The sequence below is a fragment of the Cajanus cajan genome, chromosome 2 (genome assembly GCF_000230855.2).
Source record: "Cajanus cajan strain Asha chromosome 2, NIPB_CcT2T_4, whole genome shotgun sequence".
Lineage (NCBI taxonomy): Eukaryota > Viridiplantae > Streptophyta > Magnoliopsida > Fabales > Fabaceae > Cajanus > Cajanus cajan.
Window position 1 is genome coordinate 11,507,919 of NC_138518.1, and position 24,116 is coordinate 11,532,034.

Below are 24,116 nucleotides of genomic sequence, written 5' to 3' on the forward strand. Positions count from 1 at the left end.
ACCCAAGTCTCACATCGACTAAAGATTAGGTAATTAAATAGTATATAAGTGGAAAGTAACCATCACCTTATAAGTTGATTTTATAAGGTTGAGTTAAGCATAAATTCACTATTCTAAGAGGTCTGATAGGAAGTTGTAAATTATTCTTTCAATTTGACTTTCTGTGAGTGAATTGAACACGCATTATTACCAAAGGAACGTGATTAGGAAACAAGACACAACTTTTGATGATTCACTAACTTAACGAACCACATGACCAAATGATCGGGTAACTAGTATCAGTGTCGGTTGACAAAACAAAACAAAAGTTACTATCTCCTATCTCTAGCACAGGAGAAAAAAAAAATTGAAATAAATTCGTTTATATGTTAAAATTAATTTTTGTATAATTTTTTTTACATTAATAAAAGTATATTCTTAATTCTTTTCATTAAAATAATATTATAAATATAATGAGAAATTTCATTATGAGTATTCTCATAATAAAAAAAAATTATTAAAGTCTTGATTAAAAAAGTCTTTTAATTTTTTTAAATATTATTATATTTCTACAAAATCTTTTTAAAAAATTGAAAAATCATTAAATTCATATAAATTCTTTTAAAATTCACAAGGCTTTTTTATAATAAAAAAGTTTTATGAAATTCAAATCCAATACATATTTTATGCTTATATTGTGTAAATAATAAATAAGTAAAATGTTATAAAGATTTGTGAGTATTTATAAAGGATGCAAGTAGCATTTTTTTAATACACATTTTTTTTCTTGCATTTTATAATGTTGTATGAAATGCATTTGTAATTCACCAAGTCTGTTTGGACATGCGATCTCTCGCTATAAACCATAGGGAAAAAATCCAAGGTGATTTTTTTTTTAATTTTGTGTCTGTGAGCATAAATATATATGTAGTTAAATTAATATTAATTAAAGATTTTATATAAGAGTGCGCATAGACTATAATGTAAGGATTTTATTTTTAATAATTTATTAGATGTGAACTTAACATCATCAAAAGTTTACAATAATTTACTCGATCAAAGCTAAACCCCATTGATAGGATAAGAAATTAATTATTCTTATAAAATAAGTTGATTTGACTCCTCATACATAAGCAACTTACTTTAAAAGATAGAGTAATTAAACTTAAAACATCACTGATTATAGAATTCAATTTGTTTCTGAAGTCTTTTTTTTTTTTTTTTTCAAGTAGAAAAAGATGATCTTTATTTCATTTTCTCTTTCCATTTCTCTCCTTGTTGTGTGTTTTTTTTAAAATAAATGATAATCTTCGTTATATATATATATATATTCATTTTATTTATTTTTAAAATTATCATAATAGAAAAAATAGAAAATAAAAAGAAATTGAGATGATCTATAATTTAAACTTTAAACCCAAAAAAAGTGACCCTCTAATACTAAATTTCATAATTTAATTTATGCATAAATTAATATTAATTAATAAATAATTTTCCATATATTTTTTCATAAAATTATTTCTAAAATTTTTTTATCCAAAATAAACCTTAAAATAATCATAATTTCAAAACAAGAAAAGTAAGAAAAATTACATCACTCACCTTTTAAGTTATTTATTTATTTTCTTTTGTTCCATGGATATGTTATATGTATAAATAACAAAACTTATAACTAAGACTGAGTAGTGAGTTGCATTCACGGGCTTTTACTATTTTGATGATATTTCAAAATAGTAGACAAGAGATGCCATCTTAATTACTATCATACACAAATTAATGGTATGTTGAAATTCTCATACTATAAATATTACTTACTGAGCCAAGATTAGTAAAAATTTCACTAGATAAACTTTTTTTTAATAAATATATTTAACAAGCTAAATTTTTTTACAATTAGTCTCTATGATCATAGTCAACATTACGAGTTTTTACTCAAATAATACATTCTAAATTTTTTTTTACCTAAATAGCAACTGTACAAATTTATTTTCCCAACTAGCACCATTCACTGTTAACATTCTTTTTAATTTTTTTTTCGTTTTGGACCCAGGTGATATGTGAATTTTGCACCTGGAACAGCCCGTTTTGCAACCAGAACGGGCCGTTCTGGAAGCACTCTCGTGTGTTTTTATTTTGCATCTGGAACGACCCATTCTTAAACTAAAACGGGTCGTTCTAGAGTTGAGTGTTATCTCGTAACCTCAATATTGAAATGGTCCGTTCTAAACTAGGGATTTTAGCCCTTTTTAGTAGTTTGGAACAGACCGTTCTGCTTTTGGAACGGTCCGTTCTGGCCACTTCTATGCCTTATGTTTTTTTTTTTATCAATGTAATATGAATTTTAATGTTTAGGATTTTTACTTTTAATGCACTATGTTGCTTATAAATTATTATAATTATACATTATTTGGACATGTCTTCCTAGTGTGACCAGAGGTGTGACAATAGGAACAATTTTTTACACGATTATGTTGTTCTCTAATATCCATCTCTGTTCTAATCTTGCTGGACTTTGGCCGACCCTTGGAAGTCCTTTTGAGTTCTAGACTTGGCCACATAGTTGGACTAGTGTAAGTAAGCCAATAATCTTCATGTCGGAGCTCTCCAAACTGTCCTTCATGTCGGAGCTCCGACATGAAGATTATTGGCCTACTTACAATAGTCCAACTATGTGGCCAAATCCAGAACTCAAGAGGACTTCCAAGAGTCGGCCAAAGTCCAGCATGATTAGAACAGAGATGGATGTAACGACCCACCCTAGACCGTTACATCCAGAACCAACCAAAATAAAATAATATATAATAAAGAAAATAGAACAAGGGCCAGCTACGCTAGAGTGTAAATATACAATAACATATAAAATTGTTTCCAAAATATATAACATATTTTTATAATAAAGTCATTATCTTCAGTAAGGTTATACATTAATGCAAAAAGGTAATATAATTACAACGTCATGAAGATATCAAAATAAGACACCCTAGGTGCTGGTCAAACTCTAAACCTAGCCACTTCTCAAAGCAGCTATCCAAAAGACTCCTTGCTATCCCAAGGCCTCATACCTGATCTGCTCCCCCACACAGTGAGATCATCACAGTCCATCATGGAAATATAAGGGTTAGCACATATAAAACCAATCATAGTACATCATAATAAAATATCATTAAACAGATATTTATCCACAGTATTTATCCAGACCAACAAGTCATTTCCAAGCTAAATATAGACCAATCCAAAATATAATGTATACACATCCATGCCAATGCATACATATTTTATGATAATAAAGAATCCATAACCAATGTATACAATCCATACCATATGTATACATATTCCACATCCAAAACAAAGTCACACCACTGTATAATCCATGATGTAACCAACACATCCAAACCAAATGTAGGCCTCAACACATCCAAACCAAGTGTTGATACGGTGAAACATGTCATCAACCCATGTCTCACACCTAACCTCTCATGGAAAATATACAGTTGGATTACGTCGTCACGTAACCCTGGTGATCGTGGCCACCTCATCCATCGGTATGACTCGGCCTGGACCCATACTGGTAGCAAATAGAATACTTAGAGGAGTACTTCAGAATCCACCTAACATCTGAAGTGGTTTATTATATAACCTTTGGAAAAGTTCCATATTGGAATCCTCACCATGGGACTCCTAATTCCATATTTTTCCAAAGATTATATCCTGATCTCACTAAGAGATCTAATCCATACCATAACCTTACTCCTCTGAGTTCTATTAGCTTTCCAAACCACACACATATAGCATATTCCATAATTACATACCAAAAATTTCCATAACCATGCCAAATTATTCAATATAATAACATAAATAACTAAACACTTAAAACAACCATCAACTTAAACAAATGATAATCTTCATATAAACAAAATAGCATATTAACAGTTATACTACCCTTATCATGCTCATACATACTAGATTAAGTCTTATAAGTACTACCCTTACTTGGAAAAGCAGAAATCGAAACTAGGGCAGAACCTCCCCCTCTCCCTTCTCTTTTATATCCCCTGGCAGAACCTCCTTCTCTGGATTTCTCTTCCTCTCTCTCCTCTTTTCTTTCTCCCCCTCTTTCTTTCTTTCTCTCTCTCTCTCTCCTCTTTCTCTCTCTAGGACCTTCTCCAAAAATCCACCTTTTCCAACACCCCCAACCCCCTATTTATAGAGTTCTGCCTGCCTAACCCGGAATGGCCCATTCCAAAAAGCGGAACGCCCGTTCTGGGCCCGAAAAAGCTACGTAAGTTTTAGAACTGGAACGGCCCGTTCCGAAATCAGAACGGCCCGTTCCGAGACTCATCCAAAACGGCCCGTTCTCCTTCCGGAACGGCCCGTGCTCCTTCTAGAACGACCCGTTCCAAAATTAGAACAGCCCGTTCTCCTTGTTGGAACGGCCCGTTCTGGACCCGTTCCCAACTTAAAATTTAGTGCCTTTTTATTGCTTGCAACGGCCTGTTCCAATTTTGGAACAGCCCGTTCCAAGTTACCCATTTACCCCTCAAACTTTAATAAAATTGCGAAAACGCCATTAATAAAAATTACAAAATACCCCTTTAAAAGATGAATATTACAATTCTCCCCAACAAGAAAAATTTTCGTCCTCGAAAATTCACTTACTCTAAAAGAGATATGGGTATTGATCCTTCATCCTATCCTCCAACTCCCAAGTGGCTTCATTAGTAACCTCATCCCAAATAACCTTTACCAGATTGATAGATTTACCCCGCAACTGTTTAACTTTTTTATCTGCCACTGAAACTGACTGTTTCTCAAAAGTTAAATTCTCCTTAACTTGCACTGCCTCTGATTCCAAGACATGGCTCGGATCGTGAATATACTTCCTCAGTTGTGAAACATGGAACACATCATGCAGATTAGACAGGTATGGAGGTAATGCAATCTGATATGCCACTGGTCCAATCCTCTTGAGAATTTGATACGGCCCAATAAATTTAGGATTCAACTTCTTAGCTTTGATAGTTCTTCCCACACCTGTGGTAGGAGTTACTTTCAAAAACACATGTTCTCCCTCTAAAAACTCCAAAGGTTTCCTCCTCTTGTCTGCATAAGACTTTTGCCGACTCTGAGCAGCTCTCATTCTTTCCTGAATTTGTTTCACCTTTTCAGTAGTCTATAAAATGATCTCTGGCCCCACCATCATTGATTCTCCCTCTTTAAACCAACACAAAGGTGTTCGACACTTCCTCCCATACAGAGCCTCAAATGGTGCCATTCCTATACTTGCATGAAAACTGTTATTATAAGTGAACTCGACCAAAGGCAACATCTCTTCCCAACTTCCTAGATGATCCAAAATACAAGCCCTCAACAAGTCCTCCAAAGATTGGATAGTCCTCTCAGATTGCCCATCATTCTGTGGGTGGTAAGCAGAACTGAGTCTCAACTTAGTCCCTAACGCCTGCAAACTCTGCCAAAATCGAGAAGTAAAACGAGGATCCCTATCAGAAATGATACTGGAGGGCACACCATGTAATCTAACAATCTCCTTAATATACAACTGAGTTAACTTTTCCAAGGACCATTTTATATTCACTGGAAGAAAATGAGCACACTTAGTTAATCTATCCACGATCACCCAAATAGAATCATAATTCTTAGCAGACCTTGGTAATCCAACAACAAAATCCATGGTTATACTATCCCATTTCCATTCTGGTACTTCCATCATTTGTAACAAACCTCCTGGTTTTTGATGTTCTACCTTAGCTTTCTGACACACAATGCAAGATGCAACATAATCGGCTACCTCCTTCTTCATACCATTCCACCAAAACATTTTCTTCAAATCTTGATACATTTTTGTCATACCTGGATGTACACTCAACTTGCTCTTATGACCTTCCTCAAGTACCAACTTCTTCAACTCTTTATCTTGTGGAATACAAACTCTACCCTTGTACCTCAAAACTCCATCCATATCTTGTTCAAATCCTTCAACTTTCTCAGAACCCAAAAACTCTCTAACCTTATTCAATCCCATATCCTAAACTTGTCTTTGTTTCACCATCTCCAAGAAATCACTAGTAATGGTAGTCATACCACAACTAATAAAATCTGGAGCAATCACAATATTAAGATTCATATCCCTGAATTTCTCTACCAACTCCATCTCTTTAACCATTATGTAAGACATATGAAGAGATTTTCTACTCAAAGCATCTGCCACCACATTCTCTTTACCTGGATGGTACATTAACTGAAAGTCATAATCTTTCAAAAACTCAATCCATCTCCTTTGCCTCATATTTAACTCTTTTTGATCAAACAAGTATTTCAGACTCTTATGATCACTGAACACATCAAACTTTGCTCCATAGAGATAATGTCTCCAAATCTTCAAAGCAAAAACCACCGCAGCCAACTCTAGATCATGTGTAGGATAATTCCGTTCATGAGTCTTTAACTGCCTAGATGCATAGGCCACAACCTGTCTATCTTGCATAAGAACACATCCTAAACCTTGATGAGATGCATCACAATAAACTTCAAAAGATTTATTAGGATCTGGCAGAATCAACACTGGAGACGACGTCAGTTTTTCCTTTAACTCTTGAAAACTCCTTTCACACTCCTTCGTCCATATAAAAGGATGATCCTTCCTGGTCAGCTGTGTCAAAGGCATAACTATTTTAGAAAATCCTTCTATGAATCTTCTATAATAGCCAGCCAATCCCACAAAACCTCTAACTTCAGTAACTGATTTTGGACGCTCCCACCTCAAAATCGCCTCCACCTTAGTAGGATCAACTGCAATTCCTTGTGCAGAAATCACATGACCCAAGAACTTAACTTCAGACAGCCAAAACTCACATTTTGACAACTTTGCAAATAACTATTTCTCCTTCAATACTTGCAAAATTATCCTCAGATGTTCTCTATATTCTTCCATAGATTTAGAATAAACCAGAATATCATCAATGAACACCACCACAAACTTATCCAGAAAGGGTCTGAAAATCCTATTCATATAATCCATGAAAATAGCTGGAGCATTCGTCACTCCAAAAGGCATAACAACATACTCATAATGGCCATACCGAGTCCTGAAAGCAGTCTTTGGTATGTCCTCCTCCTTTACCCGAATCTGGTGATACCCAGACCTCAAATCAATCTTGGAGAAAACAGAAGCTCCCCTCAACTGATCCATCAAGTCATCTATTCTTGGCAATGGATATTTATTCTTGATTGTCAATTTATTTAACTGCCTGTAATCCACACATAACCTCACACCACCATCCTTCTTCTTTACCAATAACACTGGTGCTCCCCACGGAGATACACTAGGTCTGATCATCTGCTTCTCCAAAAGTTCTTCAACCTGCTTCTTCAATTCAGATAACTCCGCTGGTGCCATTCTATAAGGAGAAATAGACACTGGTCCCGCCCCTGGTATAAGATCAATACTAAATTCCAACTCTCGCTTTGGTGGTAATCCCGGAACATCATCCGGAAAAACCTCTGGGAATTCTCTAACAACATCAATACTATTCAACAACTTTTCATTCTCTACACTAATAAAAGATAGGATCATAAACCCAAGAGCTCCACCCTTTAACAACCCATCCACCTGTCCACTAGAAATAAATCTCTCCTGTTCAATAGTAGGAAAAATTAATCTCTTCTCTGAACAATCTATCAAAATCCTATTGGCAGAAAGCCAATCCATCCCTAAAATCACATCCAAATTGGATAAAGGTAAACAAAATAAATTCACTTTATAACAATGCCCTTCCACCTCCACTAGACATCTCAAAAAAACCTCAGAAGTCAAAACAGACCCTGAAGCTGGGGTAGAAACAACTAGATCCACACACAAGGAACTCACAACCAAATTTAACCTTGCCACACATTCATAAGAAATAAAAGAATGTGATGCACCAGAATCAAATAGAATAGAAATACCATTACCATCAGTTTTGCCCTTTCCCTTTACCAGCTCAGATGACGTTTCAGCTTCAGCACCTGTCAAAGCAAAAACATGACCTGCTGTAGTAGGCCGATCCACTTTCTGGTTCTCTCTAGCTGGAGTATTTCTGACATTGAAATCTTTAGCCATGTGACCCACCTTGCCACATTTAAAACACACATAGTTCTTTGTAGGACAGTCCCTCATCATATGTGGGCCTCCACATGTGTAACATCTAACACTCTGAACAGCTCCTGTAGTAGTAGTGATGGACTCCTTCCACCAAGGGGTTGATCATGGACGTCCAAGGTGGGAAGAATCTCCTTTCTAAGGCCAAGATGATGGCTTTAGGGGCTGGACTTTCCTTCAAGGGTGGAGAAATAAAGGAAGGTGGGTGTGTAGGGTGATGGTTGGGCGAATAGGAGAAAAGGGAGGAGGAAGGTGTCTAGGTGGTTCTAGGTTGGCTCACTTCACCAAGTGGAGATGAAGGCCACTCAATAAACCCTAAACTCACTCAAGGGAGGAGATAGGAGGGGTAGGCCGTGTAGACCTAGTGACTAAGGAGAGGATTTGAGGCACAAAAGGCTCACTCAAATTCATATATTCGAAAGTATTTACAAGGTGTGGTGCATTGGGTATTTATAGGAGGGGAGGCATCTAGGGTTGCATTTGGAGTAGGCAAATGCATTCCAAATGAAATGCAAATGAACCCTAGATGCAACTTGGTGGCCAAGGATGGAATCTTTGGGTTTAGATTGGCTATATCTAGGTGCATGATAAGACCATGCAACCTTTGCCCTCCACTTGGGCCTAAGCCTTTCTAACACCAAAAATAGACCCAATAAGCACCAAAAATGCATCACCCTCTAATTAACACCCTAGCCCAAAATTAAAAACCCTAATCATCTAGAGCACCCCATAATACAAGGGTAAAATGGGAAATACAAGAGAAAATAACTTCTAAGTCCTAAACACCCAAAATACAAGGGTAAAATTGGAAAATAAAATAAACCCTATACTAATGAGGCTTAGGAGAGAACTAATACTCTATGATCATGAGGAGAGTGTCTCTTGGTGTGTGAACACCCTCCTCTTCTTCAACTCTCCTAGCCATGGACCTAGTGATGGGGCCCACATGTGTCTTCAAGGATGGTCCTCCATCATCCCCTCCTTCTTGAGAAGCATCTGTCCTCAGATTAGAATCTTCATCCAAATCCTCAGCTCCTAAAAATGGTGTGAGATCACATACATTAAAAGATGAGCTAGTGCCATAATCAGAAGGAAGGTCTAATTTATATGCATTGTCATTTATTTTATGAAGGACTTGGAATGGTCCATCTCCCCTAGGGTTTAGTTTTGACATCCTTTGAGTGGAAAATCTATCCTTCCTCAAATGAAGCCAAACCCAATCCCCAACTTCAAAAGTGAGTTTCTTTCTTCCTTTGTTGTTGTATTTGGCATATTTTTTAGTTTGTTTTTCAATTTGACTCTTGATCTTTTCATGGTATTTCTTAATAAAATCCGCCCTAGATACTCCTTCTTTGTGAAACAAGGAAGGGGTATTAGGAAGGGGTAAAAGATCAAGAGGAGTTATTGGGTTAAAGCCATAGACAACTTCAAAGGGGGAAAGATTAGTAGTCTTATGGACTACTCTATTGTATGCAAATTCTAAATGGGGGAGACAATCATCCCAAGTTTTCTTATTCCCTTTGAGGAGCACCCTTAACAAAGTGGATAGGGATCTATTTACTACTTCGGTTTGGCCATCGGTTTGAGGATGACAAGTAGTAGAATAGAGGAGCTTTGTTCCTAGTTTTTCCCATAGTACTTTCCAAAAGTGACTAAGGAACTTAGTATCTCTACCGGACACAATTGTTTTGGGTAGACCATGCAAATGGACCACTTCCCTAAAGAAAAGTTTAGCTATATAGCTAGCATCATCCACTTTGTGGCATGGTATAAAATGAGCCATTTTGCTAAAACGGTCCACTACCACAAAGATGGAGTCAAATCCCCTTTAAGTCCTTGGAAGCCCAAGCACAAAGTCCATACTAATATCTACCCAAGGGGAGCTAGCTATAAGAAGGGGGGTATAGAGTCCATGAGGCATTACTCTTGATTTAGCTTTCAAACAAGTAATGCACTTGGAGCAATGCCTTTGGACATCTATTCTCATGTGTGGCCAATAAAATTTAGCTTTTAAGAAACTTAGGGTTTTGTCAACCCCAAAATGGCCCATGAGACCTCCTTCATGACTCTCTTTGACCAAGAGCTTTCTAATGGATCCTTGGGGTATGCAAAGTTTGCCCATTCTAAAAAGATACTCCTCAAGAAGATAGAATCCATCAAAAAGCTTTTGGAGACATTTGGCATAAGTGGCTTGGAAGTCTAAATCAAGCTCATACAATTCCTTTACATCATCAAAGCCAAGTATTTGTGTTCCTAAGGTGGAGACCAAGGTATGCCTCCTTGAAAGAGCGTCGGCTACCACATTGCTCTTTCCCTTCTTATATTTGATGATGTAGGGAAATTGTTCAAGGTATTCCACCCACTTTGCATGCCTTTTGTTCAACTTACCTTGCCCTCTAAGATACTTGAGTGACTCATGATCGGTGTGAATAACAAATTCTTTAGTCACTAAGTAGTGCTCCCACACTTGTAGAGCTCTTATGAGGGCATAGAGTTCCTTGTCATAGGTGGGATAATTCAAGGTGGCCCCATGGAGTTTTTCACTAATATAAGCAATGGGGTGACCTCCTTGAAGTAACACAGCACCTATGCCTAAACCGGATGCATCACATTCTAGCTCAAAGGTTTGATCAAAATTTGGTAGAGCTAGAATGGGTGCATTGGTGAGTTTCTCTTTTAGGGTTTTAAATGCTTTTTCTTGGGCTTCACCCCAAAGGAATGGTACATCCTTCTTAACAAGCTCATTAAGAGGGGATGCAAGTGTGGAGAAGTCTTTTACAAACCTTCTATAGAAGCTAGCTAAGCCATGAAAACTTCTAACTTCTCCAACACTCTTTGGGGTGGGCCATTCTTGGATAGCCTTTATTTTCTCGGAGTCAACTTGTACTCCCTCCTTGCCAACAATGAAGCCCAAAAAATTTACTTGTTCTTGACAAAAAGTACATTTTTCAAGGTTGGCATAGAGGTGGTTGACTCTAAGAATTATTAGGACTTGCCTTAGATGTCCAAGATGTTCATCTAAGGTCTTACTATACACAAGGATGTCATCAAAGTAGACAACCACAAATTTTCCTATGCAATCCCTAAGAATATGATTCATTAGGCGCATGAAAGTACTAGGGGCATTAGTGAGGCCAAAAGGCATCACTAACCACTCATATAAACCAAATTTGGTCTTAAAAGCGGTTTTCCACTCATCACCTTCTTTGATTCGAATTTGGTGATAACCACTTTTAAGGTCAATCTTGGAGAATATGATGGCCCCATGCAATTCATCTAACATATCATCTAGCCTAGGGATTGAGTGCCTATATTTTATTGTTATGTTATTGATGGCACGCCAATCAGTGCACATCCTCCATTTGCCATCTTTCTTAGGCACCAAGAGAACGGGGACTGCACAAGGGCTAAGGCTCTTTTGAACCCAACCCTTTTTCAACAAGTCATCAACTTGAGCTTCTATCTCTTTGGTTTCTTGAGGGTTAGTCCTATAGGCGGGCCTATTAGGAAGACTAGAACCCGGTATGAGGTCTATTTGATGTTCTATTCCTCTTAAGGGTGGAAGTCCACTTGGAACTTCTTGAGGAAATAGATCATCAAACTCCTTTAAAAGTTTTTGAACCTCTTGAGGTAGAGTCTCAAGTTCATGACTAGTGGCACAAGTGTCTCTTTGAAATAGAGAAGGTACAAAGGTTGTTCAATCAAAAGTGTTTCTTTGATGTCAGTTTTAAGAGATAGAACACTTTTGTGGACAACTTCTTTAGAGGGGACACTTGCCTCTAAACTTGGCACCTTCTCTTCCCCTTCTTTATTTGTAGGGGAAAGGTTTTTTCTTTCTTTCTTTTGTTTTTTACTTTTTTTTTCTTCTCCCTCTCTTTTGACCTTCATTTTGAGTTGGTCCTCACACACTTGAGAAGGTGATAGAGGACACAACACAATCTTTTTACCTAAGTGATGAAAACTTATTTTGTTGGTTAGGCCATCATGAATAGTTTTTTTATCAAATTGCCAAGGCCTTCCAAGTAGAATATGACTAGCATCCAATGGCACTATATCACATAAAACTTCATCTTGGTATTTGCCAATGGAGATAGGTATATTCACTTGTTGATTAACTACAATACCTCCCTCCTCATTGATCCATTGTAATTTGTAAGGTTTTGGGTGAGGTATAGTAGTTAAGGCTAGCTTATCCACTAATCTAGTGCTACAACAATTGCAACTAGATCCACTATCCACAATGAGAGAACAAGTGTTTTCTAAAACTTTGCACCTTGTATGAAACAAGTTCTCTCTTTGGGATTGGTCTAGATTACTAGATTGGTTTCCAAGAAGCCTTCTAACCATTAACAAGTCTCCTTCACAAGGGTAAATTTCTTCCTCGGATTCCAAGATTTCTTCTTCATCACTTGAAGAAGAAGAAGTAGCTTCATCAAGGCTACTATAGTGGTCTTGGCCCTTTAAAATCATAGTTTTCTTAGTTGGGCATTGAGAGGCAATGTGCCCTCGACCAAGGCACTTAAAGCACTTGATGTCACTTGTCTTAGTTTCTTTGGAAGATGTCCTTTGAGAGGTTTCTTTTTCTTTTTCTTTAGGAAAAGGATTGGCAGAGAGGCCCTCCTTCTTGAAACTCTTGGAATAAGATGGAGTGGAGTCTTTTCTAAAAGTTTTCCTTTTGAGTTGGTGCTCCACTCTAGAACAAAGTTGAAAAAGTTCATTTAAATCTCTATATGGTAAGAGTTCAACTTTGTCTCTTATTTCAAGGTTAAGACCACTTTGGAATCTTGAGATGGTGGTCCTCTCTTCTTCCCTTATCCCAGCCCTCATCATGAGTAACTCCATAGATTGCCTATATTCTTCCACACTAGATGACCCTTGTTTCAATCTTTGTAGCTTGTCCATAAGCTCACGGTCATAGTATGGAGGAATATGCCTCCTTCTCAAGGAACTACGGAGCTCATTCCAATATTGAATTGGAGGCTCATGGTTTATTCTTCTTTCTTTTTCTAAGGAGGTCCACCAATACATAGCATACCCTTGGAAGCTAAGGGTTGCTAAAGAAACCTTCCTATCTTCACTTATTCCATGGCAAGAGAAAAGTTGTTCAACTTTCATTTCCCAATCCAAATAATTTTCAACATTATCTTTGCCATGGAATGGGGGAAGATTGATGTTGGGTTCCCTATTGGAAGACTCCCTATGTCTAAGGTGTCTTGGGGGTCTTTGATAGGAATCATCATTGTGATGACTACTAAAGAAGGTATCACTTGGAGGTTGGGTATGATGCCCTTCCTCCTCATGAAAACTTGAATGCATATGCCCTTTTCCTCTTGACGGTTGAGGAGAAGTGGCTCTTGGTTTTGAACCACTAGCCTCTCCTCCCATAACTAGCTTAGCAAACAATCTTTTTATTTCCTCATTATTCCTTTCAAACTCTTTTTCTTTTCTTCTCAATTCTTCCTCTCTTTTTATATTTTCCTCTTCTTTTTTTTCTTAGGTATTCTTTGAGTTGCCTAAGCTCATCCCTAACACTAGACCTAGTACTACAAGAGTTATGACCATGCACACTAGAATGATCACTCATCTTTGATCAAAAAGGTTTTCACAAAGTTGTTTTCAAAAAGGTTTGAAAAAGGTTTTCACAAAGAATGAGTGATAAAAGGGTTTTCACAAAAGGTTTTCAAAGTGCAAGATAGGTAGGAAAAGGCCTAAGTGTACAAAGTGAACTTTCAAAGGGAGGTAAACTACTAGGAATCACTTAATAAACAAGCCTTATCAAGTAAGAATCACTAAGCCTTTTCTACTTTTCTCACAAAACAATTTGGCACAAAAATAAAGTGTGTGTGTGCACGTTCCCCCTAGTAGGCAAAAGCAAGCCTTCTAAACGAAAATTGAGGCAAAATAAAGTCCTAAGCAATTATACTACTAAAAGCTTTAAAACATGCAAAAGAAAAACACTTAAAGCATATACTAGTCGAAGTCCTAGGTGAAGGTTTTCAAATCACCTTCAACTACACGAACTAAAACCAAAATGAAGAGGTTTAAAAATGGCCAATTACAAACCAAGATAAAAGAAAGCAAAGGCCAAAATACAAAAGGCCGAAAATTCACAAGAAAGAAACAATTAGGAAAACAAAAATTTTCAAGTCTTCAACTCCTCCAATTTGGCTCCCCTTCACAAGGAACAACAAAGTTAGTCCTCTCCTTTGGTGTTTGCACTCTTTGAGATATGATATCCTTCTCCAAAGCACTTGGGATCTCACGGATTTAGTCTCCACTCAATCCCCCAAAGAAGTTTTGCTAAGGGTATCTTGGAGATAGTACTTCACCTACACTCAAAGACAACAATCCAACCAAGAACAAGAAGGAGGCCAAAGGAATAAAAACTGAAAAAGCTCAATTAAAAAAAAGCTAAACTCAAAGAGAGATTAATGAGACAAACATAAGAATTTCAAGGAAGACAAGCAAAAATTAAGACACATTAAAAAGGCTAGCACTCAAAAGAGAAAATCCTAGAATGGCACTAGAATGGAATAAGTCTTTAAAGGTTTTGCAATTGTAAACTTAAGTCCTTTTTGGTAAAGGTCCAGCCACGTTTTTGTGTCTCAAAGAGGGTCCAATAAGGTCCAAAAATTCAGTCCAAGTCCAACTCCAATGTGCAAGGGTAATTAGGTCAAGTCCACAAGTCTAGCAACAAGTCCTTTTTGTTTTTCTTTCTTTTCTTTTAGTCTTTTTTGGTCACGTTTTTTTTTTAATTTTTATGCCCAGATTTTTCTTCTATTTTCTTTTTAAATGTTGCTTGGTTTTTACACTTGTGGGTGATTAAAAATTCAGCACATATAAGGAGTCAAAAATAGAGAGACAAGTGGCAACACATGAGTGGGTATAGAAGCATTTTGTGAGTGGAGTGTGTCTTGTACTATTTTCTTTTTGGTGCAGATTTTTTTTTCAAAGATTCCAGCACTCACACACAAAACTTATCACTCACACATTTGCATAAAAGGACAAAAGATTAATCATGTAATGATGTGCATGGAAAGGTGGCCAATCATGTATGTGTAGGAAGGAAATAACACATAGATTTCAACACAAATTTGGAGCATGCCAAGGACTAGTTAACATGCATGAATGACCTCTAAATGGTGCAGCAAAATTTAGGCCACCTCATGGAAAAACACATACATTTCATATTTTCATGGTTTCATACATCAAATGGGTGCATCATACATATATTTTTTTGTATTTTTGAGAAATGTGAGATAAACACAAGTTTTGACAAAACTTTAAAGGTAAAAAGATCAAAAAGAGATGGAAGACATGTTCTTGATGTTCATAATATATTTTTCCAGCAACAAGAGTAAAAACAAAAATGGCACACAAGAACCTAAAACTCAAGAAAAACCCTAAAGCACAAAAGGAGGCTCATGAATAAGTAATGAACCATGGAGTAACATAAAAAGACATTTTTAACAAGGTTTTCATGGATGACAAGGAACTCAAAGATGACACAAATCAAGACTCAAAAAAAAGAAAAGACTCAAAGAAATGGAAAGGAAGCTAGTTACCCTTGAAGATAACCTAAGCTCTTGATACCAAATGATGGACTCCTTCCACCAAGGGGTTGATCATAGACGTCCAAGGTGGGAAGAATCTCCTTTCTAAGGCCAAGATGATGGCTTTAGGGGCTGGACTTTCCTTCAAGGGTGGAGAAATAAAGGAAGGTGGGTGTGTAGGGTGATGGTTGGGCGAATAGGAGAAAAGGGAGGAGGAAGGTGTTTAGGTGGTTCTAGGTTGGCTCACTTCACCAAGTGGAGATGAAGGCCACTCAATAAACCCTAAACTCACTCAAGGGAGGAGATAGGAGGGGTAGGCCGTGTAGACCTAGTGACTAAGGAGAGGATTTGAGGCACAAAAGGCTCACTCAAATTCATATATTCCAAAGTATTTACAAGGTGTGGTGCATTGGGTATTTATAGGAGGGGAGGCATCTAGGGTTGCATTTGGAGTAGGCAAATGCATTCCAAATGAAATGCAAATGAACCCTAGATGCAACTTGGTGGCCAAGGATGGAATCTTTGGGTTTAGATTGGCTATATCTAGGTGCATGATAAGACCATGCAACCTTTGCCCTCCACTTGGGCCTAAGCCTTTCTAACACCAAAAATAGACCCAATAAGCACCAAAAATGCATTACCCTCTAATTAACACCCTAGCCCAAAATTAAAAACCCTAATCATCTAGAGCACCCCATAATACAAGGGTAAAATGGGAAATACAAGAGAAAATAACTTCTAAGTCCTAAACACCCAAAATACAAAGGTAAAATTGGAAAATAAAATAAACCCTATACTAATGAGGCTTAGGAGAGAACTAATACTTTATGATCATGAGGAGAGTGTCTCTTGGTGTGTGAACACCCTCCTCCTCTTCAACTCTCCTAGCCATGGACCTAGTGATGGGGCCCACATGTGTCTTCAAGGATGGTCCTCCATCAAGTAGTCCCCATTGATTTCTTATTAGCATTTCCAATTTGAAACTGAGATGGTCTCTTTTGAGGATGTTTCCCCCTCCCAAATCTAGTTGATCCCTCTGTACCTTTTGTCACTCTATTTCCTCCTTCAAATCTCTCAACTGTTTTTGCCTTTTCAACTAAAACTGGGAACTCCACAATCCCCATAGGAACAATAGTCTTTTTCAGCTCATACCTTAAACCCTCACTGAACTTCCTGCATCTCCATGCTTCAGAGATAGCTTGAGAATACTACCTAGCCAAGTGTTCAAACTTGACCACATACTCTTGTACTGACATATTTTCTTGTGGCAGTCTCAAAAATTCAGCTTCCTTAGCATATCTGGCGCTATCTGGAAAATATTTTTCTAGGAATACATTTTTGAAATTTTCCCAATTTACCGCCTCCCCTCTAGCCTCCATCATAGCTTGAGCACCTTTCCACTAGAAACTAGCCTCACTCACCAACATATAAACAGCATAAACTAGCTTTCTCTCCTCAGGACAATGCATTACCATAAAGATTTTTTCCATCTCTTCAATCCACTGATCAGCAACTTCAAGTCCATCAACACCTGTAAATTGAGGAGGATTCCCTTTTCTGAACTTTGACAAGCCCCTATACTCATCAGGTATCTCAGCCCTAGCTGCTTCAACTGCAGCCCGGTTGGTCTCCATCTGAGCCAACAAAGTATTCTGTTGTCCAATAGCAGCAACAATTAGCTCCACAGCCTGAGCAATCTGTCGCTCATCTACACCTGAAGAAGGATTAGAATGGTTTCCCCTACCAACCATCCTAATCAAGATAAAAGATCAAGGAACCCATGAGTTTACACCAAAACACATAAGAAATTCCCTTCCAAAATTCATTTCCACACAACAGAAACATAACAAGACCATTTCCCACAAACCCTAAAGAGACTCGACCAGCTCTGATACCAAAAATGTAACGACCCACCCTAGACCGTCACATCCAGAACCAACCAAAATAAAATAATATATAATAAAGAAAATAGAACAAGGGCCAGCTACGCTAGAGTGTAAATATACAATAACATATAAAATTGTTTCCAAAATATATAACATATTTTTATAATAAAGTCATTATCCTCAGTAAGGTTATACATTAATGCAAAAAGGTAATATAATTACAACGTCATGAAGATATCAAAATAAGACACCCTAGGTGCTGGTCAAGCTCTAAACCTAGCCACTTCTCAAAGCAGCTATCCAAAAGACTCCTTGCTATCCCAAGGCCTCATACCTGATCTGCTCCCCCACATAGTGAGATCATCACAGTCCATCATGGAAATATAAGGGTTAGCACATATAAAACCAATCATAGTACATCATAATAAAATATCATTAAACAGATATTTATCCACAGTATTTATCTAGACCAACAAGTCATTTCCAAGCAAAATATAGACCAATCCAAAATATAATGTATACACATCCATGCCAATGCATACATATTTTATGATAATAAAGAATCCATAACCAATGTATACAATCCATACCATATGTATACATATTCCACACCCAAAACAAAGTCACACCACTGTATAATCCATGATGTAACCAACACATCCAAACCAAATGTTGGCCTCAACACATCCAAACCAAGTGTTGATACGGTGAAACATGTCATCAACCCATGTCTCACACCTAACTGTTGAGTGTCTTTTATGTATGATTTACACTCAACTTTTGGCACTCTTTTTGGGTAATTGTAGATATATATATGTTATTTCACCCCTTTAATCTATAGAATTAAGTTATACTATAAGAGCAGAGGAGTAGTAGCAATCTTAAGGAATTTCCTCAATTTTTGCAGGATTTTTGGCTAGGCAGAGATCCACAGCCATAGTTGTGGATCTGGAGCTCGAGCTGTGGAAGTCTGGGAAGAATATAGAGGTCCAGAAAGTTGGAGCTATAGCTGTGGATCTGCAGCTATAGCTGTGGAAATCTGAAATATACTCTGAAGCTCCAGAGAGTTGAAGCTAAAGCTATGGACTCACAACTAAAGTCGTGGAAGCACCCAGGACCCAATAAAAACTCCAGAGACTCACAGCCATAGCTGTGGCTTCACCGCTTGAGCGTTGGAAGTTCCTTAAGATTGAAGGAGTTGTCTGTGAACCCACAGCTGCAGCCTTGGAGGTTTCTTCACCCTGAAGGACTCTCCACAGCTATAGCCGTGGATCTGCAGCTGCAGCCGTGGAAATAAAAGTTACTTTTTGGTCTTGTTTTGAAGCCAATATAAAAGGGAAAAAACAAGAGAATAGAGAGCACGAATTTAATAGAGAAAAAACAGGGGAAAAGCTTGTGAAGAAGGAAGAACGAAGGAAGAACAGAGACTTGGAAGCTGGATCCTTTGGGAACGAAGATCAACTCCATTTCTTCATCCTTTGCTTTGTAATTTCTTCTTTTCACTCTTTGATTCTGTAATGGCCATGGGTGGCTAAACTTCTTAAGGATTGGTTAGATGTAACTACTAACTCCTCTTCTTCTTAAATATATGCATTTTGATCTCATTATTTGTGTAATGATTCTTCGCTTAATGCTTATATCGGCTTGATCAACCGTTGTATGAATTTTGGCTTTTGAATCCAGTTGGAAAACGCTTTCGAAAACCCGAACTGAATCTTGCACCTAATCACCTCTTGTTCTAGGAATAGACTTGATTTGGTTAGTCACATTGTTCAAGTTATTGTTCTTAATGCGAAGTGTTAGACTCAAAACATTGAGGAATAATGTTTTGAGCTTAATGACTTTAGGATTCAACCTTGAGGAATCTTGTTGGATTATTTAATGAACGTGGAAATAATGAAATTATAAATTGCATTTATGTTAAGAAGATCTATGAGTTAGCAAGTGCATCTGAGCCAATCCTTGTTTCTTAATCATTGTCTTTACTACATTTGCTTTATTGTGTTGTTTGAATCTGTTTTCACTCAATTGAATTTTTAAACTCATTCTCTTTTAAATCATTTGAGCGAGAATTACTAAACACGCAAATCCCTGAGGACGATCTTTAAATACTACTTCGAAACTTGGTTCACTTGCCAAGTGATAGGTTTGCGAAAATCTTCATCAAGTTTCTGGCGCCGTTGCCGGGGATTTGGTGCTATTTAGTAATTCTTAATCTTGTGATTTTGTAATTGTGTAGATAATTCATTTTGTGAATATTTATAATATATAGATATTTGTCTTGTTGTGTTTTGTGGACTTACCTTGCTGTGTAGACTTCTTTAAAAGTGTATGCGAGGGAAAACTCCAGCCGAAGAATTGCATTTTGACCCTGAAATTGAAAGAACGGCAAGGAGAAACAACAGTAGAACAAGAAGGCTGAGACAGTTAGAGAGAGTCCAAAAACAACAGCAAGATCTTCTGAGTTCTTCTACTTCATCAAATCAACCACACTTCGAAACAGAAATGGCTGAAGAGGGAACAGGTGGACCAGGTAGGCAGCCAAGAAGAACCCTAGGTGATTATGCACAACAACATGGTCCTAGGCATTTTTCTAGTATTGCAGCTCCAAATACTTCTAGGGCAATGGAGATGAAGCCTGCCTTCCTTACCTTGGTTAGCTCACAACAATTTGCTGGCCTTGATCATGAAGACCCATACTCACACCTTTCAAATTTCTATGAGTTATGTGGAACAATGGGAATACCTAAAGGTGATGAGGAAGCTGTATATTTGAGGTTGTTTCCCTTCTCTTTAACAGGAAAAGCTAAAGTTTGGTTACAATCTCACCCAAATCAGAGTTTGACAAGCTGGGGTGATGTGGAAAACAAGTTTGTGAACAGATTCTATCCATCATCCAAGTATATTAAGGCCAAGTCAGAAATTACTACTTTCAGGCAAGGTGCAGATGAACCATTTTGTGAAGCCTGGGAAAGATTTAAGTCATTGCTTAGGAAATGTCCTAACCACGGGTTTGAAGATATAGCTCAACTCAATTTCTTTGTGAATGGAATCAAGCCTGAGGTGAAGATGTTATTGGATGCTGCAGCTGGTGGCACTATGATGACTGTGAGTCCAGAGGAAGCCACTCAAATCATAGAATCTCTGGCATCTTCTGATCACCAAGCAGAGCATGGGAGACACCAATCTCATAAAAGAGGAGTTCTTGATCTTAGCATTAATGATGCAATCCTTGCTCAGAATAAATTGTTGTCCCAACAGATTGAAGTATTGACTAAGCAGATGGCCAAGATTCCACAACAGCTTCATGTTATTGCTTCTTCTTCAAATCAACCAAATCCTTCTCTAAAATGTGATTTTTGTGGAGGAGATCATTCCAATGGTCACTGTGTAGAAATTCCAAATGAAGAAGAGGTCAACTATGTGGGGAACCAACAGAAAGGAGGTAATTTTAATTCCCGTAATTATAACACTAATAATTATATGCAGGGAAATCAAGGTTGGAGAAACAACAACAACAACAACCAAGGATATGGATGGAGGAATGAAGCTGGACCATCCAATAGGCCACCACCACAACAACAACAGCAACACCAGCCTGCTTATCCTTCTATGCATGAAAGAACCAGCAAGTTGAAGGATACTCTGAACCAGTTCATGCAGGTGTCTATGAAAAACTAGAAGAATACAGAGGCATCTATCAAGAACTTGGAGGTGCAGGTGGGTCAGCTAGCTAAACAATTAGCTGACATGTCTGGAGGACCATTCTCAGCCAATACCAAGACCAACCCTAAAGAGCATTGCAAGGCCATAACAACAAGAAGTGGGAAGGTAGTTGGTGCAGATGTTGGAGTGAGTGAGAATAATGAGGGTGCTGAGAATGAGGGAGAAAATAATGAATTGAAGGAGGTTGAGGAAGAAAGTGAGAAGAATGAGGAAGAAAACAATAAGAGTAAGAATGTAAATAATGAGAAAATAAGAGAGAAAAATGAAGCTGAGAAGGAGAAGAATAAAAAGAAGGGCAAGGAAGTTAATTCTGCTGTTCCTGTAAAGAACTTACCTTACCCTCATGCTCCTTCCAAGAAAGAAAAAGAAAGGCAGTTCTTGAGATTTCTGGATATCATAAAGAAGCTCCAGATTAATATTCATTTCACTGAAGCCATGGAGCAAATACCCACATATGCTAGGTTCATGAAGGAATTGTTAACTAAGAAAAGGAGAATTCTTGAAGAAGAGACTGTGGAGCTTGAAGCAGGATGCAATGCCATTATACAGAAGTCTCTACCTCAGAAGTCCAGAGATCCAGGCAGTTTCACTCTCCCTGTATCAATTGGTAATCTATCAGTGGGTAAGGCACTCTTAGATCTTGGAGCCAGTATTAATTTGATGTCTTTATCCATGTTAAAAAAGATAGGAGATGTGGAAGTGAGACCTACAAGAATGACCTTACAGTTGGCAGACAGATTAATTAAGCTTCCACATGGCATAGTGGAAGATATGATCGTGAAGGTTGACAAGTTCATGTTCCCAGTTGATTTTGTAGTGATGGACATGGAGGAAGATTTGGAAGTTCCATTGATTCTGGGCAGACCTTTCATGAAGATAGCTAGAGTTATCATAGACATGGATGATGGAAAGCTGAAGGTGAGAGTCCAAGATGAGGAAGTGAGTTTCAATGTATTTGAAATAACGAAGTTTCCAAAAGGTCACAAAGATTGCTTTAGAATTGATGTATTAGATGATGTGCACATGGAAACTCAAAATGATTTCAAGAGCTCATCGCCACTAGAGAAGGCTTTGCCTATCTCTAACGAAGAATTGGAAAAGGTCATTGGTAAAGCTTGTCATCTGCCAGTGGAATTGGAACATAAAGCATTTTGGGCTTTGAAGGCCTTAAATTATGATTTGAAGGCAGCAAGGGAGAAAAGAAAGCTTCAATTGCATGAATGGGAAGAAAGGAGATTGAAAGCTTATGAGTCCTCTAAGTCCTACAAGCACAAAGCCAAGATATATCATGACAAGAAGATTCTGAATAGGAACTTCCAACCTGGCTAGCAGGTATTACTGTTCAATTCCAGGTTGAAACTCTTCCCTGGGAAGCTCAAATCTAAGTGGTCAGGTCCTTTCTCAATTAAGTCTGTCAAATCCTATGGAACCATTGAACTTGAAGATCCTGCTTCTGGAAGGACTTGGTTAGTTAATTGTCAGAGGCTCAAGCATTATTTGGGTGGTGAGATTGAGAGATTCACCACCAGCACACATTTGAAGGAGCCATGAACAAACAGGATTGTCAAGCTAAAGACATTAAATTAGCATGTTTTTGTTTTAATTTCTGTTTTAAATTCTAAGTTTAGCTTGATTAGTGAATAGCTAAGAGTTTTTGTTCATAGACTGCTTGATTTCAGTGCGGATGTTGTTTGATGACTTGCATGTTGTGGAATGTGGTAACATTGCTGATTTAGTTTAGGTTATGTTGTGTTTTGTGTGTTAGGATATAATAAGTTATTTTGGTGCCCTCTTACAGGTGGTGCAACTTTTGGGTTTTAAGTTTTGAATATCATAATACTTAGTGTGTAATAGTAGAGATTTTGATGTGTTTGTTTTTGTTGACTAATTTCATGTTGATGATTGATGTTTAGTAGTTAGTAATATTGCAGTATATTGGTACTATTGGAATCTTAAGACTCACTCTGCTTTATCCTTGGTTGTGAGGGCATTGGTAGTTGATAGAAATGCTATGTAACAATGGACAGTTTGAGAATGTGAGGTACAATGAATCTGGTTTTCGTGTTTAAGACTTTAAGTTTTGTGCTTTAGCAATGAATGATATCTATATGTTCTCAATGGGCTTTAAGAAGGAGTGATTTTCAGCTTAGAATTGCAATTCTGTCCCAGCGCTACAGCTCTGAGGCCAACGCTTTAGCGCCAAGTCTCTGGAGCCCTCAATTAAGCTCAAAAAGTCCAGCGCTGGAGCGCCAGGCTCCATAGCCATGGCGCCAACTCTCTGTTTGAGCAAATTACATTTTGAAAGTCCACAGCTGAAGCCCCAGGACCACGGCCATAGCGCCAACTCTCTGGTCCAGTTTGTGATACATTCTAATGCCACAGCTCCAGCGCCAGGCTTCACAGCCATAGCGCCAAGTCCCTGGAGCTCCCCTTTGATTTTGAAACTCCATAGCTCAAGCGCCACAACCCACAACTAAGGCGCCAACTCTCTGTTGGTTAATTTTGTGTCTAAAATTTCACAGCTCCAGCGCCAGTTTCCATGGCTTTAGCGCCAAGTCTTTGGAGATCACCCTTGATCTCAAAATTCCACAGCTGCAGCGCCAAATTCTACAGCTAAGGCGCTAACTTTCTGTTCTACCATCAATTGCTTATGATTGTTCCAGCGCTCAAGCGCCCAATTCCAGCCCTATAGCGCCAACTCTCTGGACCATAGGGAGAGATGTTTCAACTCCAGCGCTCAAGCGCTGGCTTTCACAGCTGAAGCGCCAAGTCTCTGGCACCAATTCTGAAACCTTGGTACTCAAGTTGCATGATAAA

At 37.9% G+C, this 24,116-nt stretch overlaps 1 protein-coding gene across 1 annotated transcript; it reads left to right on the forward strand.

Moving 5' to 3' along the window:
• Positions 1–19,904: 19,904 nt before the first annotated feature.
• LOC145954709 (uncharacterized) lies at positions 19,905–22,850 on the forward strand. The gene is made up of 3 exons (XM_083069396.1): positions 19,905–20,882; positions 21,255–22,558; positions 22,652–22,850. The coding sequence occupies exons 1-3, from the start codon at positions 19,905–19,907 to the stop codon at positions 22,848–22,850; spliced, it is 2,481 nt and encodes an 826-aa protein (XP_082925522.1).
• The last annotated feature ends 1,266 nt before the right edge of the window (positions 22,851–24,116 follow it).

What these genes read in the sequence shown, in the direction of transcription:
- LOC145954709 (XM_083069396.1), top strand. Translation starts at nt 19,905, where the DNA reads ATGCGAGGGAAAACTCCAGCCGAAGAATTGCATTTTGACCCTGAAATT. An exon ending in AGATTCCACAACAGCTTCAT is followed by an intron (nt 20,883 to 21,254) that starts GTTATTGCTTCT and finishes ATGAAAAACTAG; the next exon opens with AAGAATACAGAGGCATCTAT. An exon ending in AAAGCTTATGAGTCCTCTAA is followed by an intron (nt 22,559 to 22,651) that starts GTCCTACAAGCA and finishes GTTCAATTCCAG; the next exon opens with GTTGAAACTCTTCCCTGGGA.